This window comes from Acomys russatus, chromosome 5 (assembly GCF_903995435.1).
Source record: "Acomys russatus chromosome 5, mAcoRus1.1, whole genome shotgun sequence".
Classification (NCBI taxonomy): domain Eukaryota; kingdom Metazoa; phylum Chordata; class Mammalia; order Rodentia; family Muridae; genus Acomys; species Acomys russatus.
In genome coordinates, this window is record NC_067141.1 from 72789418 (window position 1) to 72805956 (window position 16539).

General features: G+C 38.1%; 1 protein-coding gene across 1 annotated transcript in view; it reads left to right on the forward strand.

Moving 5' to 3' along the window:
* Shoc2 (SHOC2 leucine rich repeat scaffold protein) overlaps positions 1-16539 on the forward strand; it is a 74438-nt gene that overhangs the window by 32909 nt on the left and 24990 nt on the right. Inside the window, exon 2 of the mRNA XM_051146787.1 lies at positions 1746-2683. Within this exon, the coding sequence (XP_051002744.1) occupies positions 1981-2683 (703 nt within the window). The 5' untranslated portion in view covers positions 1746-1980. The remainder of the gene's footprint in view (positions 1-1745; positions 2684-16539) is intronic.

The window sequence follows — 16539 nt, forward strand, 5'->3', positions numbered from 1 at the left end:
CTGGCGACCTGCAGGAGATTTACCCTAGGGCTGTCATTAGTACTAGACAGACGCTGTCCCACTGAACTATAATCCTACCCTAATAGAAACATTTTCCATTTGTCTACGCCTACTTGCTGAACTTTTAGTAACTTAAAAGAACAAACAAACCTCTTAATCAGATAAGATACTATAATTTAAGTTTTAAGCAATACTACCAAAAATATTACCAGCAATAAAGAATTAGACACAAAATAAGAATTATATTTAAACTAAAAAAAAAAAAAATGTTTGGGAGACGTGATATTTCCCATAGGGTTTGCCTTTCTTTTCTGTCTTTTGTGGATTTGTTTTGCCTGCTGTTTCACCAGGAAACCATGCATGCGCATGCGTATGTGCGTCTGTGCCTGTTTCCGTGCCAGAGGATGGCTGACTAACACATGTCAGAGGTTCCTCTCCAGGTCTGGGGTTTCAAGTGTGCGCCATTGAGCTTGTCTTTTACGTTGTTGCTGTGGATTGGACTCATGTGTGTGACTGTGTGACAGGGGCTTTACCAACTGCGCTGTCTCCCCAGGCCCCTTTATACCCAAAAGAATTGTGTGCCATTAGTCTTTTGTTTCCAGCTCCTAAAACATAAATATCAGCACAGATTACTTTCTGTCACTGTTTTTAAAGACAGTCCTTATATCTGCATGCATTGGAATCAACTACCATGGTTATAACTCTTTCTCCTGAACCTTTGTCCCTTTCAAATCTCACTTTATTTTGTCCTTGTTCTTTACTGCTTTTTAGTCTATGTCAACTTTAAGATCTTTCCTGTTATCTAAAGTCATTTGGTGAGTCATGTAGATGAAGTAGATTCAGGGTATTTGTTAAATACAGTCTGTGGATATGCACTACTTAATTTGGATTTTTAAAAATTTATTATTTTAATTATGTGTATGTGCATGTAAATACAAATGTCCTTAAAGGCCAGAGGTGTAAGAGTCTCCTGGAGCTGGGGTTGCAGGCAGTTGTAAACTGCCTGATGTGGGTGCTGGGAATTTAACTCAGGTCCTCAGAAAGAGCAATGCATGCTCTAAACCACTGAGCCATCTCTTTAGCCCCCTAATTGGGATTCTTTCAGTATACAAAGATTGAAAGGCTAGTTAGTTAAAATACTAAAAACAAAACAAAACAAAAAAATCTGTGCTTTTGTGTCTGTTTGTATAAATTGGATATAACAATTCCTTTTTTAATAAAATTTTAATTATATTTATTTACCTTCCGTACTGACAGCAGTTTCCCCTCCCTTCTCTCCTCCAATCCTTCCCCTCCACCTCTTCCCCCATCTACTCCTCCCTCCTCCATTTCTCTTCAGGAAAGGGGAGGCCTCCCATGGGTATCAACTACCCCTGGCATATTAAGTTGCTGTCCTGGGCTTGCCCAGTAGCAAGAAAGGGTCACAAAGGCAGAAGCAGAGTCAGACAGCATGAAGACCAAGCTGCAGAACTGTTGCCTACATGCAGAGGGCCTGGGTCAGCCCGTGCGTGTGCTCTGTTTGCTGGTTTACTCTCTGTGGGCCACTATGAGCCTCGGTTAGGTGATTGTGTTGGTTTTATCTTCTGTGATTCTTCCCCCTCTTCCACAGCATTCCTCAGGCTCTGCCTAGAATAATGAATAAGATATAAGGAAACTACCAAATTCCACAGTGATTGTTTTGAGAGACTTTACATAATGTAAATTATAACCTAAGGTAATTTACTACTGTTTGTGTTGTATTTCAGGAAATCTAATGAATCACTGACCGACCAGCACCACTTTGCCAGTTGGAATGAGTTCTCAGAATTGGGCGTAGTGCTTTTAGAGCCAACATGTAACAGATGGATGTGACTCCAAGCTCACTACTTCTTCATGCCAGCACTCTTTTGACTGTATAGGATCTTTATCTCTTCATCTTTGATCTGGATTGCTGGCAAATAAAAGGGGTTCATGTAGTGTTTTGTTTAAGCTTGAGTCACCATGAGTAGTAGTTTAGGCAAAGAAAAAGACTCTAAAGAGAAAGATCCCAAAGTACCATCTGCCAAGGAAAGAGAAAAAGAGGCAAAAGCCTCTGGAGGTTTTGGGAAAGAAAGCAAAGAAAAAGAACCTAAAACCAAAGGGAAAGATGCCAAAGACGGAAAGAAGGATTCCAGTGCTGCCCAACCAGGGGTGGCTTTCTCAGTCGACAATACAATCAAACGGCCAAATCCAGCACCTGGGACTAGAAAAAAATCCAGCAATGCTGAGGTAATTAAGGAGCTTAACAAATGCCGGGAGGAGAACTCAATGCGCTTGGACTTATCCAAGAGGTCTATACATATACTGCCACCATCAGTCAAAGAGTTGACTCAACTTACAGAACTTTATTTATACAGTAACAAATTGCAGTCCCTCCCCGCAGAGGTGGGCTGCCTAGTAAATCTCATGACGCTGGCTCTCAGTGAGAATTCACTCACCAGTTTGCCTGACTCTCTTGATAACTTGAAGAAGCTGCGGATGCTTGATTTACGGCATAACAAACTGAGAGAAATCCCTTCAGTGGTGTATAGGCTGGATTCTCTCACCACGCTCTATCTTCGCTTTAATCGTATCACTACTGTGGAAACGGACATCAGAAACCTGCCGAAGCTCATCATGCTCAGCATCCGGGAGAATAAGATCAAACAGCTGCCTGCTGAGATTGGTGAGAGGATCTGGGTTGCTTTTCATAGTATTTGTTAGCTAAGTAATTTTGTTGACACTTTCTCAGTGTCTGAAAACATCTTATTTCTATATTCTTTATTTGCAGTTTATTAAATAAGCTATGGGCTTATTTTATTGACTTAAGTGAGTTACAGAACAAATACAATTAGACTTTTATTGGACAATTGAATCTACATTTCTTATTGGAGAAAAAAATTTAAAAGAGGTTTGCCTTTTAAGCTGTTACCTTAACACCTGTTTTTATTAAGTATCTTTATATATATTTTATATCAGCTATGTTGTATAAACTTTCCTATTCTGACTCTTTGTCTGATAAGTTGTTTATTTAAATTCATGTCACTTTACACCTGATTATCAAAACCAGTTATCACATTACACATTTGTAAAAGAACACTGCCATAGGAAAGTAGGTCCCCCCGTCCCCATTTTTGAGAGTACTTACATGTTCATTAAAATAGAATGTAGCAGTCGGGCACAGTGGTGTGCAGAATCCAGGATCCAGGAAGCCCATTCTAGGATGATGGTTGGAGCCCAAGGTTTGGGTGCATCTTAGGCGACATAGTGAGTCCATGTCTCCGAAATAAGCACAGCAAACAAACAAAACCTAATACAGAAAGGCAGAAAAGAAACCTGTAATACATGCATTGCTGCTGGCAGTTGGATACATTTCATTCTAGTCTTATGTATTAAACTAAGTTATACTGAAACAAAGGAAAAAACTAAAAAAGAATGGTATAGGAAGAAAGGAACATAAATGTGTAAGCAAACCAATAAAAAGAAATCAACGCTTTTGATCCTTTTTTGAATAAATTTTGGAACATCCTTTTAATTGTGGAATAAATGAACCATTTGGAGTATATTAATTAGCAGTTTTTGAGAAATTTATAATAATGTCTTTGAGCCCCTTTCATAAGATTTTTAAAATATCAAAATAAAAAGTGAATTGGGAACTTCAGAGTTTTCCAGTTTGTCATAGGCAGCCTGTTTGCTTAGGAACAGCCAAAGATGAAGTGAGTACTTTGTTGAGTGAAGAACAGTCTTACAGTCAGTGATGAAGGAAACTTCCTGACTTTTGGGTTTTGCAGCTCCTCAGGATGTAGTGTTGTATGCTTAACTTTAAAATATTACAATTAAAACTCAGATATGTTCTACTATATTTGACTCTACACACTTAAAAATTGATTTTGTCTTAAATGTCTTCCAGCCATAATCAGAGAAGTGCATTCCCTGGTGACCAAGCTTTTAAATCTGTGAGCCTATGGAGGCCGTTCTTAGTCAAATCACCACAGGAGCCTTTGCAGTCTCATAATTGTCCAAAATGCAGAAAAGAATCACTGGTGTAGGCCCAGCCTGACATTAATCACTCTACTACCCTTCTTAATGCTTAGTGACCATCACAGAAGTGGGACAGGAAGTCTGTAAGAACCGGAAGACAGGGTGAAGGGCAACAAAAAGCCATTGCCTGGATTGATACAGCTACTGTAACCCACGTCATCTGCAGTTCCTGCACTGGGTGCACAAGACCAGTACTGCCAACACAGTTAGTCAAGAAAACAGGTGTGCTCCCAGGGCTCCAGAAGACTCTGGGAAAGGAGAAATCACAGTCTTCAGTTGTGTGCCCTCTGCTACTTAGACCAGGCTCCACTAGCTAGTTATATTAAACCCATGGTCACACGGATGGCCTGGTTAATCTTTGTGGGTCACAAAACAACGCTACATGAGAGATTTGTGTCAAAGGAGAGGATGGATAGGGTTGGTAAGGACATGAGATAAGAGTGGTCAGCATTCAAGGTCAGTATTCTATGAAACTAAGACATTGTAATAAAGAAGAAAAATTAATTTTTTTCTTAAATATATTTAGACAATCCAATATAGATTTTTCTCAAGTAATGTGCACACACGGTATGACTCACTCCTGAGCTATTAAAATAGTCTCAAAAAAAGATCAGTGGGTGGAAATGCATCACTCCACGTCTCCTATAGGAAAGTAGCCGCCGAGTGACTTGCTTTCGCATGTAGCTCATTCTCAGCAGAGGTTTAGGCTTAGTTCAGGGTGCTCTGGACAGTGTAGTTTTACAAAATGTTATTTTTCTAGAAGGCCGTGATTATTATGCTTTGAAACTGGAGGTAAACCCCATCTTTGTCTATGATTTCTTTTCTCTCATTGAATGTATCTGGTTTAGAATTTTTTTAAAAGTAATTCATTAGATTATAATTTTCAAAAAAAACTTAATGTCTTTAAAAACAGCTGAATTAGGAAAAAAGCTGCTTATAGACGTATTTTCTGTATTATAGTAGTAAAATGTCACATATTTATATAGTATACAATTTCATGTGGATTTGATGGTCAAGAGAACATTTTTGTTAGTGTACTGATCTAATTGTTAAAGGGTGTGCCTTAAGACTCAGATAATTTTCCCACAAAAAAAAAAGCTCTCACAGGGTGGGGGAGATGGCCATCAGTGAGCACTCACATAAAAAGGCTTTGTAATTTCAGTCAGTGCTGAGGAGGCAAAGATGTGTGTAGATCCAGTGGCCCAGTGAGCAGCTGGCCTGACCAAACAAGGGAGCCCCAGGTCCCAGTGATAATCCTGCCTTAAAGACAGCAATGTGTGTGGCACTTGAGGAGAAGTGTCACCCCAAGTTGTCCTTTGGTCACCATGTCCCCTGACCCCCTGGATCAAAACAAAACAGCTTTCACATGGATAAGTGAGAAAGTAGTATTTTTTACCTATTTGACATAACATTTATTGAAAATAAAGTCAATTCACAGTACTTGGCAGTGTTATAGTTTATCTAAGTCAATTGGTATGTAACCAGGGTTTAATAAATATATAATTATCTGTTCATACATAATATGAAATAATCAGCGGTTTTACAAAATGGAATGAACTTAGTATTTATTGTTTCTGATATATAATCTTTCTTTGAATTTCTTAGATGCTAAATGTTAGGCCTTTCGATACATATGGCTTGAGGACTAGAGAGATGACTTAGCCGTTACAGGCTAGGCTCACAACCAAAACCAAAACCAAAAACATATGGCTTGAATAGAATTTATTTGAAACCCAGTGTTTTTTCACTGTTTTGGCATTTTATATTTCAGCATTTTTAGTATTTTAACATCATTTTAATATTCTGTTGTTAAAATGATATTTTAGTGTTAGTATTATCTTAAATAGTAAGCCTTAATCCCTAAAATGTTTTAAATTCTTTTAGATTTGCCAGCAACAATAGAATTGCTTTTATGGATCCAGGCATTATTTATTAAAAATCTCATTTGTTTTTTTTTTTTAACAAAAGTCAATAAATAACTTTACAAGAAAAAGAAAATCAATAAAGAGAGGCCATAGATGTTACAAACACAGAGTTTGCAGCCCAAGTCTGCTGCACAGGGTGTGTGCTTTGGAAGAGGGATAGTCCAAGCTCTATATTTTAACTGGAAAAGTTAAAGTTGGGGGTTGTCTTATACTACGGTAGCTCCTTGTGATAGAGAGGCCAGAGGTTACTAAGTCAGTAAGAGATTAGAAACTCGGAAATGAACTGTTTAGATTATTTGGTCTTTCTCCAAACAATGAACACTGAAAAGATAGATACTCTCATTGTTGTTAAAAGAGACAATAAGAGAAATAGGAACAGCCTGTGAGTCAGAGAAGCAGCACTAAGATTGTCTGTGTTGCCTGAAGTGTGAGAGGGAGACATCAGCCATTATACCCTTAGAGCTTGTTACCCAGTCGAAGGGTGCAGTCTCGCTGCTTATGTCCCTTCTGATACAAGTGCTTGCTTAGAGGAGCCATAATCTAAGTATTTGTAAAGGAGTGCGGGGTGAGGGTCTCAGCGTCAGATTGCTGTTTCTAAGCCTACTGGTTGATTGATCTTATTTAATCAAAAATTTATTTCAAACCTCTTTTTACTGTCTGCATTACATTTGAATGTCATTTTTGTTCCATATTTTCTTTTTGTCTTGTGGAGTGTCTTTTTAGTAGTCTTTTCAGTATTCTTGCCTTACTGTTCTGTTACCTTTTACTTTTGTTTCTTTTCTTCATCAGAAATCATACTTTCTGTATCTGGATGCTGGGTTACATTTTAATTGGATGTCAGAGCATTGTTACAGCATTGTTGAATCTAGACTTTGTTGTATTACTTTAATACTGGATATACGGTTTTGGCATACAGTTTGGTTACTTTAGAATCAGTTGGTTCTTTTGTGTTTTCCTTTTAAGCTTGGTTATTGTTGTTGTAGCTGCTTTTTGTTTAGATCTGTTATCCCCATTATACTTTTCTCAGGACTCTTCCAGAGAGACTGTATTTTATAGTGTTTTTCTAAATGGCCTTGTGCCACTCCTATTGGGTATTATTGAATTGCTTTTTATCAGCTCTTTGCCACCGTTCCTCATTTGCTTTCATGGTGATCGAAGTGTAGGCAAGTTCTAGGCGGGACTTCCTGTCAGACCAGATGAATCTTACACTGCTCTGCTCTTGCCTCTCACTCTGCCTTAAAGCGGTTCGTAGGCACTTCAGTTGTTTTGATGTCCTTCCCTGCTTGTTTTGTAACTTGTAACTTACTCTTGGGCAGGAACTTGACAACCAGAAGGTTCATACACTTTCCTTCATCTTAGAGGACATGGTTGTGCTTGGCTCTTGTCTGCTGCCCTAGAGACTGTTTTCCTGCGTATTGTACTCATTTCCTAGTTCGTGCTAGCCACTGTGGTCCATACTGACTCGTAGGAGTTGCTGATTAGATAGATGTGTTGCTTTGAATAGACTGTGTATGACGATTACGGATGATTTCTCTTATCACCTCTCATAAGTGTTAAAAGTTTTGTTTTGCTCCACAGTTAAGTTTCCATCAAGTCATTGTAATCTTGGGGAAAGTTGGGTTCAGCTCCTGGCATTTTTCTTGGTTATGCCCTTAAAAGCCTAGTAAACATTGCAATAGTCTTGAGCTGTGGTTTTTACTCAAGTATATAGCTCTTTTGATACCTTGTTTCCTAATCCTTCTGATTTGGCAGGGCCAAAGTTCCAAACTGTTTGGTACCATAGTTGGCTGCTGTAATAAGTCTGATCTGCTCTTTTTGCTTTTAAATATTGTTTCCTTTTCAGGCTCCTCAAGAATCTCCTCTAACACGAACTTATTTTTTTAATTAGACAAATGTTAAGGAGTTTATGTATTGCAAATTTTGTGACTCCATTCTTTGTGGTTTTTCTCCTTTCTGCTTTCCAGTTGCTTTAATAACTCTGAACCTTGTCCTCTGGCTTATCAGACTAATGAAACTCCGGTGTCTGGTGAGATTATTTTCCACAAGCATATTTATGAGTAATGTCATAATAAAAACAAGGATTTCATGTAATCCCTACATTAGTTATTTCTTGTGTAACAAAGCATAGCTCTTAAAACAGCAACATTTTGTTCATCAGTCAGAACTGTCTTCACTGGACTTCTACTTCAAGATAGTTTTTCCACAAGGTCTCTTAGGTTGTTAACCAAGGCATTGGATGATATGCAAAGACCCACCTGGGAAAGGCTCCACACTTAAGTTCAAGCTGTCATGGTCAGGGTCAGCCAACAATGGGAACTTGCTTCTCCAAGGGATGAAAGCTTTGAGAAATCAGAAAGGTATAGCAAGGTAGAAGTCACAATCTTTGTAATGTAATCAAAGATGTCACATGTGATCATTTTTAACATATTGTGCAGGTTGCTCCGGCTCAATCTACTCAAGGGAAACGATACTCATTTAATCAGTGCATGCATTTTTATTCAGGAGGAGGCACCACTGTGGGCTGTCTTAGAACTCTTCCTGTTGAAGTTCTTTGCTTTTAGGGCTTGAGTTTTGGTTCCTAGTGTTCTTTTTGCCTCTCCCAGTTGCTCTTACAGTGGTGTGTTGATGTCTATCTAGTTGGAGTGACTTACCCTAGACTCTTAAGAGTTCCTGCCTTCCTGCAGCACATGCATTCAAATCTATGAGAAAATAGACTTTTGGAACAATTTTCTAATTAACTGTTTTAAAACTTAATTTGTACTTCATTATTTGGTCAAAATAGTTCATATTCCTTAGTATGATATTTAGTTAATGTCAGATTTTCCCCTTTTGCCTCCCATGTCTTATGTTCTAACATGTACATGCTTATTTTTCATCCTACTGCCCTCATCACTACCTTTTCCATTTCTTTGCCCTGTTTTATTTCTGTTATAATAGTTATATCCTATTATTTTTATTACTGAGTCCATGCTCTCTGTAGTGTTTCAGAATATGGCAACTTGCTTTCTTTGCTGATAACTTTACAATAGGTGCACATTAAGCTTAAAAAACAAACAAAACAAAACAACAGCAACCACCAAGCTAGTGGAGCTCCTGTGCTCGCCAGGTGTGCCTTCTGTCCCCCAACTCTTCCATAAGACTTCTTTGGCTGCACCCCAAAGTTTGGCTGTGAGTCTCAGCATCTGTTTTGATCTCCCCACTGGGTGGAGTCTTTCAGAAGACCTGGATGGTAGGCTCCAGACCTGTTCCTTCTCTCCCACAGCTTCCGGTGTCTATTTGCCCTTCTGAATGAGAATTAAGCATCCTCCCTAGGGTCCTCCCTGTTACTTAGCTTCTTCAGGTCTGTGTCTTGTAGTGTGTGTATCATGTGGCTAATATCCACTTATGCCTTCTGGTCTGGTCAGGTTGATCTTTTCTAGTTCTATCCATTTACCTGCAAATGTCAAGATTTCCTTGTTTTTAAGGAATGTCATGAATAAAGCTGCTGTGAACATAGTTGAGCAGACGCCGTTGTTATGTGGTGGAATATCTTTCAGGTCTATTCCCAGGAGTGGCATAGCTAGGTCTGAGAAAATACCAGATTGATTTCTGAAGGGATTGTACAGGTTTGCACCAACAATGGAGGAGTGTTCCCCTTTCTCCACATCCTCGCCAGCATGTGCTGTCACTTGAGTTTTTGATTTTAGCCATTCTGACAGGTGTAAGATGGAATATCAGAGTCCTTGTGATTTGCATTTCCCTGATTACTTAAGGATGTTGAGCATTTCTTTAAGTGTTTTCTTTAAGTGTTTCTTTAAGTGTTTCATTCAACATTCCTCTGTTGAGATTCTCTGTTTAGTTTTGTACTCCGTTTTTAATTGGATAATTTGGTTTGTTGGTGTTTAATTTCTTGAGTTCTTTATATATTTTGGATATTAGCCCTTTGTCAGATGTAGTGCTAGTGGAGATCTCTTCCCAGTGACCAATGGAGCCAACAAATCTGGGCGGCAGCAGAGGTGGGGGTTGCTACAGAGGCTAATGCACCAACTAAAGACCATGCATGCTGAGGACCTAGACTCCCTGCTCAGATGTGATTGATAGGCAGCACAGTCTCCTTGCGGATCCTATAATACGGGGAATAGGACTTCAGACATCGACTCTGGTGCCCACTTGTTTGATCACTTCCTCTTAGTGGGGTGGCTTTCCCAGGCCACAGAGAAAGGGGATATAGGCAGCCCAGATGAGACTTGATAGGCTGGGGTCAGATGATAGGGGAGGAGGGCTCCCCCTTCCTGAGGACTAGGGGATGGGGAGAAGGGGAGTGAGAGAGGCCAGGAGACGACAAGGGAGGGGCCTGTGTTCGGGATATAAAGTGAATAAATTAAAAATAAAAATTTATTACTTAAAAAAAAGCTAGTGAAGTCATAAAGTTAAAGATCATTAACTAGTTGGGTTTATTGTCACATACATGCAATTCCCAACTCTCAGAAAGATCCTATCTCAAAAACAGACAAATCTAAAGAAAAATTTACCAAGAATGACCTTGAAGATCCAAAAATAGCTCTTAATGCTGAAATTTTATAAGCAGGCAATAAAGGCCCAATTTGGAGTACAAGTCTTCTTTCCTCAACCATTTATATATAGTCTTACTAATTTCAAAGGAGCACCCATGTGATATTGTAGTCTGTTTCTTCAGGGTTCAGTGTGGCACCCAGAAAAGAGAATGCGTGATTGTTTATCTGAATTAATGCACAGGTAGTAATAATTCATCTTTCCTTAAGCTTTAGAAATGTATAATTGTATAATAGTCATTGAACTTGTTACTTGAATGATCATATTTAAGTGTGTGTGTGTGTGTGTGTGTGTGTGTGTTAATCATATTAAAGTCAAAGAATATTCAGAAACATGGGAAGCCGAGGGATCTAATGGTTAAGCAGTTAACCACTGATGTTTCCAAAGGAGTCGAAGCAGAACTTTTCTTCCCTCACTTGCTTTTCTGTTTGATGAATGTGAGTTGACATCCCAGTTGGTTTACCCCTGGACAGCAGATGTCACATTACTGTTGTCTGGATGTGGAACACTGTCTTTTTGTATCATAACTGTCACCAAGTAGGACAGTAAGAAGAGTTTAGTTTGAGAAGATCATTGGAAAGAGATATGTCTGACATTTTATTGTCTGGTCAGTGTTATGCTTAGAATGTATAGAATACAGTTAGTAAATTTTCTCTAGAGATAAGACAAAAATATTTTTAAAAAATTGAAATAAAATTATTTTATACTTTAGAAAATTTCTGTAGAATAAAATGCATTTTCCCTAAAGTCTGTTGAAGATTATTCATTTATACAAGTTTTACAAACCAATCCATCTTGCAGTTTTTCTGTCATGGTTTAGATTAAATGTTCAAAGCAAAGAATTGAGGTAATGCTTTTGCTTATCTTCTTATTGAAGAATATTTACAGAGGCTTTCACCTGCAATTAGCATACAGTAATCAGCATCTCAGTTAAACAGAATCCCAGGACCAACTATTGACACCAGTCTCTTTCATTACTTCTAGCTGCTGTGCCCATTAAGATAATTCAGCATTTGGACTCATGCAAAAATACATTAATTTTTCTTGATTATACAGGAAGTAAGTCATAATACATAGATACTAGGTCAATATATATATGCTTTTTTTGTGTGTCTGACCTCTTCTACATGGCATTATTTTTCTGTGTTGTTTAAAGTTAGAGTCCGTGTATTTGTATTCCTACCTGACTGATAGTATGAAAATACCAACAGTTAATCCTTTTGTTTTTCTTTGTTAGTTTCTAAATAGCAGTTAATACAAATAGTATTGTTGTCTATTAAAATTGATCTTAGTAAACCTATAGATTTGTTTCTATTAAACTTAACAAATAATAGTGAAATTCATGAGCCTTTAAACCCCCCCCCCCTTTTACTCCTTCATGTTATTTCTTTTTCTTGTACTATCTAGGTAGTTTTTCTTCATTTTGTATATTCTAGCTTTTTACAAACCACTCAGCCAGACTTGCTTTTATCTTTACCCATAATTATGTGTATATGTGTGTTCTTCTAATGTTCAATTTTTACTTTGTTTACAATGTTCTGCTTTGTGTGTGTGTGTGTGTATGCGTGCATGTGTGTTTAGATCATAATTTGTCACAATAGATGTTTAAGCTTTTGAGAAGGAACACTGTCACATTACTACAGTGTTTCTACACCCCCCCATAAACCCACCTTTTATCCTGTGAGATACATTTTCAGATTGTAACCACCACACACATCAGAATGTCTAAAATCAGAAGCTCCGATGATCTCTCATTCAGATGAGGATTCTTCTCCATTGCGAGTAGGAATGCAGAATGGTTTGACCATTGTAGATGACAGTTATCCCTGTCTTACAAAGTTAAATGATGTCACCACAGTATGTTTAGCTATGCATGTTACTAAGTATATAGCAAAGTGAGTTAGTTTATGTTCACATAAAAACGTAGACATCAATGTTTTAATTAGCATCTTTATTTATTGATTAAGAATGGGAAGCAACTGAAATTTCTTTCATTAAGTAAATAGATAAACTGTCTATCCATAATGGGGTACCATTCTGTGACAGAATGAGCTAGCTATAAAGGTGCAGAAAGAAACCAGGGAGCTTTGGGTGTAAGTGAAAGCTAGTCTGCTCATCCCCAGTTGTCAGGACTCATTGGGGAGATGGCTGTTGACATATACTGAAGTGTGTTTATGTATAGGAGATGTCATAGTGCTGAGTTTGAGAAATTAACAAAATAGTAATTACCTTGTTTTGAATTATAGCTGCTCAAAGTTAGCCATAGTCCTTGATCTACCTTGTTGTGTACTTTGCTTTATTTTAGTTGGAATTGAAACTTTTTGGTGTTTGTTTGTTTGTTTGTTTTTGTTTTTTTGAGACAGGGTTTCTCTGTGTAACAAGAGCTCCGGCTGTCCTGGACTCACTTTGTAGAGCAGGCTGGCCTCGAACTCCAGAGATCTACCTGCTTCTGCTGAGATTAAACGCATGCACCACTACTCCCAGCTTTGAAACAACTTTTAAGCATTTACTATTACAGAAGATGAAGACAAGCCGGCGGTGTTGGCCTACAATCCTAGTGCTTAGGAGGCTGAGGCAGGGCATGGAGAGTTTGAGCCTTATGTGGGTTACATTAAGAGACTTTGTATCAAAGTGGGGAAGGGATGAAATATCAAAATGTTTCATTTGGATGTGAACAATATTAGGATGCAAAATTAATTTTTCTTTTAATTAAAATGATGCTTTGCACTAAGCACTGTAAAAGATGTGGGAAAGAGATGTAGGTACATATTGCTGCCTTCCAATAGTTCTCCCCAGGAGGGAGGAGGGAGAGGACCAAGAGCGGGAAGAGGGAGGGAGGGAGGGAGGGAACGAGGGAGCCAGGGAGCGAGGGAGGGAGGGAGGGGGAAGACTTTTCAGCTACTGTCAGTTGCTGCTTATATCTGTGCTGTTTTGAGGGGACCTAGAGGAGAGAACCTGGATCTTGGAGAGTGTTTCTAGTTGAAAAGGGATAAGGGTTCTTTAGATTGAGAGCCACCCACCAGATGTTAGAGTGGACATTGTGATCATTGCTAAATAAAAGGTATTGAAAAGCTCTAAAAATTATCAAAGAATCAACCCATTCATTTAGCATTATTGCTGATGATTTCTTCCCCCCCTGTGTCCCCCCCCCCCATTCAAAGTGATTTTCCTGACCATATTTAAAGTGCTGGATTGCAGGTACATCGCTGGGGTTGACACTCTGTGGTTTTCCTTTTTGAGGAGTATTGCTTGTTTGCCGTAGAGTTTTAGTATATTTAGATTAACATTAGTTTACTTCCAATGAGCACTGTACCACTTTGTGAGTGTGGATGCCTTATGGCAAATACTTCCCATTTCTTCTGTGTTTTGCTTTAAAACATTCCCATTTCTCATGATTTTACTGTTGTTAATACTTTGACTAAATTGATACCAATTATCAGTTATGAGTTAGAAAAATCAGGATTTTTAGCTGCACTCTTTCCTTGCTGGTTCCTTTATGTTGATTATGCTTCTATATATATTATTATCCTTTTTTTCTGAATTTATTTCAATATTTCTTGTAAATCAGATCTAGTGGGTACAGGTACCCTTAGTTTCTGTTAGTTGGACAAGTCTTTGTTTCTCCCTTACTTTTGAAGGGTAATTTTGTTGATAACAACCTTTCCAAATTGATGATCCCTGACCAGTCTGTGTTTATAATATTTCATGTTACTGTTGCCTTTTCATGGTTTCTGAAGAAAAATCTAATTCTATTCTTATTTTTGTTCTTGTGTATGTAGATTGGTCTTTTTTACTTTACTTTCAAGACAAATATCTTGAGAAATGTTAATTTTTATTTTTCACTCTTCCTCCTTTAAAAAATTGATATTATATTTCCAGAATTTTAAACTATAAGATAAACTTTTCAATAAAAGTTATTTTTTGTGTGTATATTATTTTAAAAGTTTGTTTTATAACAGATCCAGTTCTGCAAAAGTCTTAAGATACAAGTAAATCTATAAAAGGAAAGCCGTAAGTTAAGATACACAGGAGTACAAGGGGGTAGGAATCCAAATAATTCCTTCCATGGTAGAAGAATAAAGTTGCATTATCATATTATCTTAAATGTTCAGAATCGTTGAGTTATATGTATATTTTAAAAAGGTTCTTGCATAATTTTGTCTGTATATTCAGGAACAATAATATTTCTGGCCACATACAATTCTCTCATGCAAAGAAGCCTTAATGTTCTAAGTTCTAATTAAGTTATATGAGCTAATGTTGAGCATTTATTTTGCCAAGTTGTTAATAATCAGAGCTGTGTAGCCGTCAAGTAGCCGAGTTGTGCCTGTACCTGTAGTACAGCTGTGCCTAATCGATTTCCTTCATGTATTAGAGCAAGCAAGTGCTGACAGAGAGAATTTCATTACTGCAGCAAATGACAGAATATGTACATATAGAGAGTGTGTAGGGAGGAGACAAAGAGAGACAGAGGCATGTCACAATGGCCTCTGGCATCTTGCAATACAGTCCTTACAATTTTATGTGTTAATAGAGGTATATAAAGGGAACACTGAGATAGCCATAGGGTAATTATTATAAGGCTCATCTGAAGTCTGTTCAGTGTACCAACACAAACAGAGAAGATGTCAGTGCAAATTTAACGCAACAGGTTATTTTGTATGTAGATTGTCTTAGATTTTTTTTGTTGCTGTATGTACTTAGCTGAAATAAATAACTTTTCTGCTGTCTATGCTCTGAGAGCCTTCCTGAGGCCTGTAGAGAGAAGGGCCATTCTTAGGGGGGGTACTCAGTTCTTTTTTCTTTACCTATTTCATTGTCAACCAGTAAAACAAATATATTAACATAACAATTCTTAGCATCATTGAACATAAAACTGGTGATATTCGGGTATAGAAATGTTCTTTTTTTAAAAATGTTTAAGTAATTTATTCAGATTACATCTCATTTGTTATCCCCTCACTTGTATCTCCTTGTTCCCCCTCTGTCCCTCTTTCATCCTATTCCCCTCCCCCTAGGTCTATGACAGAAGGAGACCTTGTCCCACACTATAAAATCACAGCCTATCAGGTCTCTTCCTGGGAGCCTGCTTACTTTTCCTGTGAGTGTCACCAGGTCTCCCCACCAAGGGGGAGTGGTCAGATAAGGGGGCACCAGAGTTCCTGTCCGAGTCAGTTCCTGCTCTCCACACAACTGTGGAGAATGTGGTGTCCATTGCCTAGATCTGGATAGGGGTTCTAGGTTTACTGCATGCATTGTCCTTGGTTGGACAGTAGTTTGAGCTGCCTGGGTCCAGACCCGCTAGTCTTAATGGTCTTCTCGTAGGTTTCTAGGACCCTCTGCGTCCTTCTATTTCCCCATTCTTCCTTAGCTATCTCACCTAGAGTCCCAGTAGGAACTCCCAGTGTCTATCTCAATCTGTCTATGCTCTGAGAGCCCTCATGAGGCCTATAGAGAGAAGGGCCACTTTTAGGAGGGACTCCGTTCCTAGTCTCCTCAGTTACCTTACCTGCATGACTGTTTTTAGCTGCAGTCGTTACCTTTGAACTGTTCCTTCTAAACTATGGCTTACTTCTGGTAAACTGAATCCCTGAATTCTCGTTTCTCTGTGGTTTTTAGGTCTTGAATTTGCCCTTTGTCCTCAAGTCTCAGAAGACATAAGAGTTCTCAGCCCACAGCGTCTTCTCTTTAGTATTGTAAGGACAGGAGTGTTGACTTCAAATTTCTTATGTGTCCGAATGAAACTCAGAGTTAAATTCATATATAAACTTCCTCTCTGTTCCATATTAGGATTTTTAACATTAAAAATATTTTTAACTTTGCCAAATACTATCACATCAGTCATCAAATAATGTTTTGTCTTTAGACCTGTTGATGATGTGCATTACAGTTGAATAATTTTTCAAGCATAGAGCCAGCATTGTATGTCTGGAATTGATGATTCTTATGTTAGGTCTTTAAGTAATCCCTATTTATAATGTGTGTGATTTTATATAGAGAGGACATTGGCCAGTGTCTATAGGGT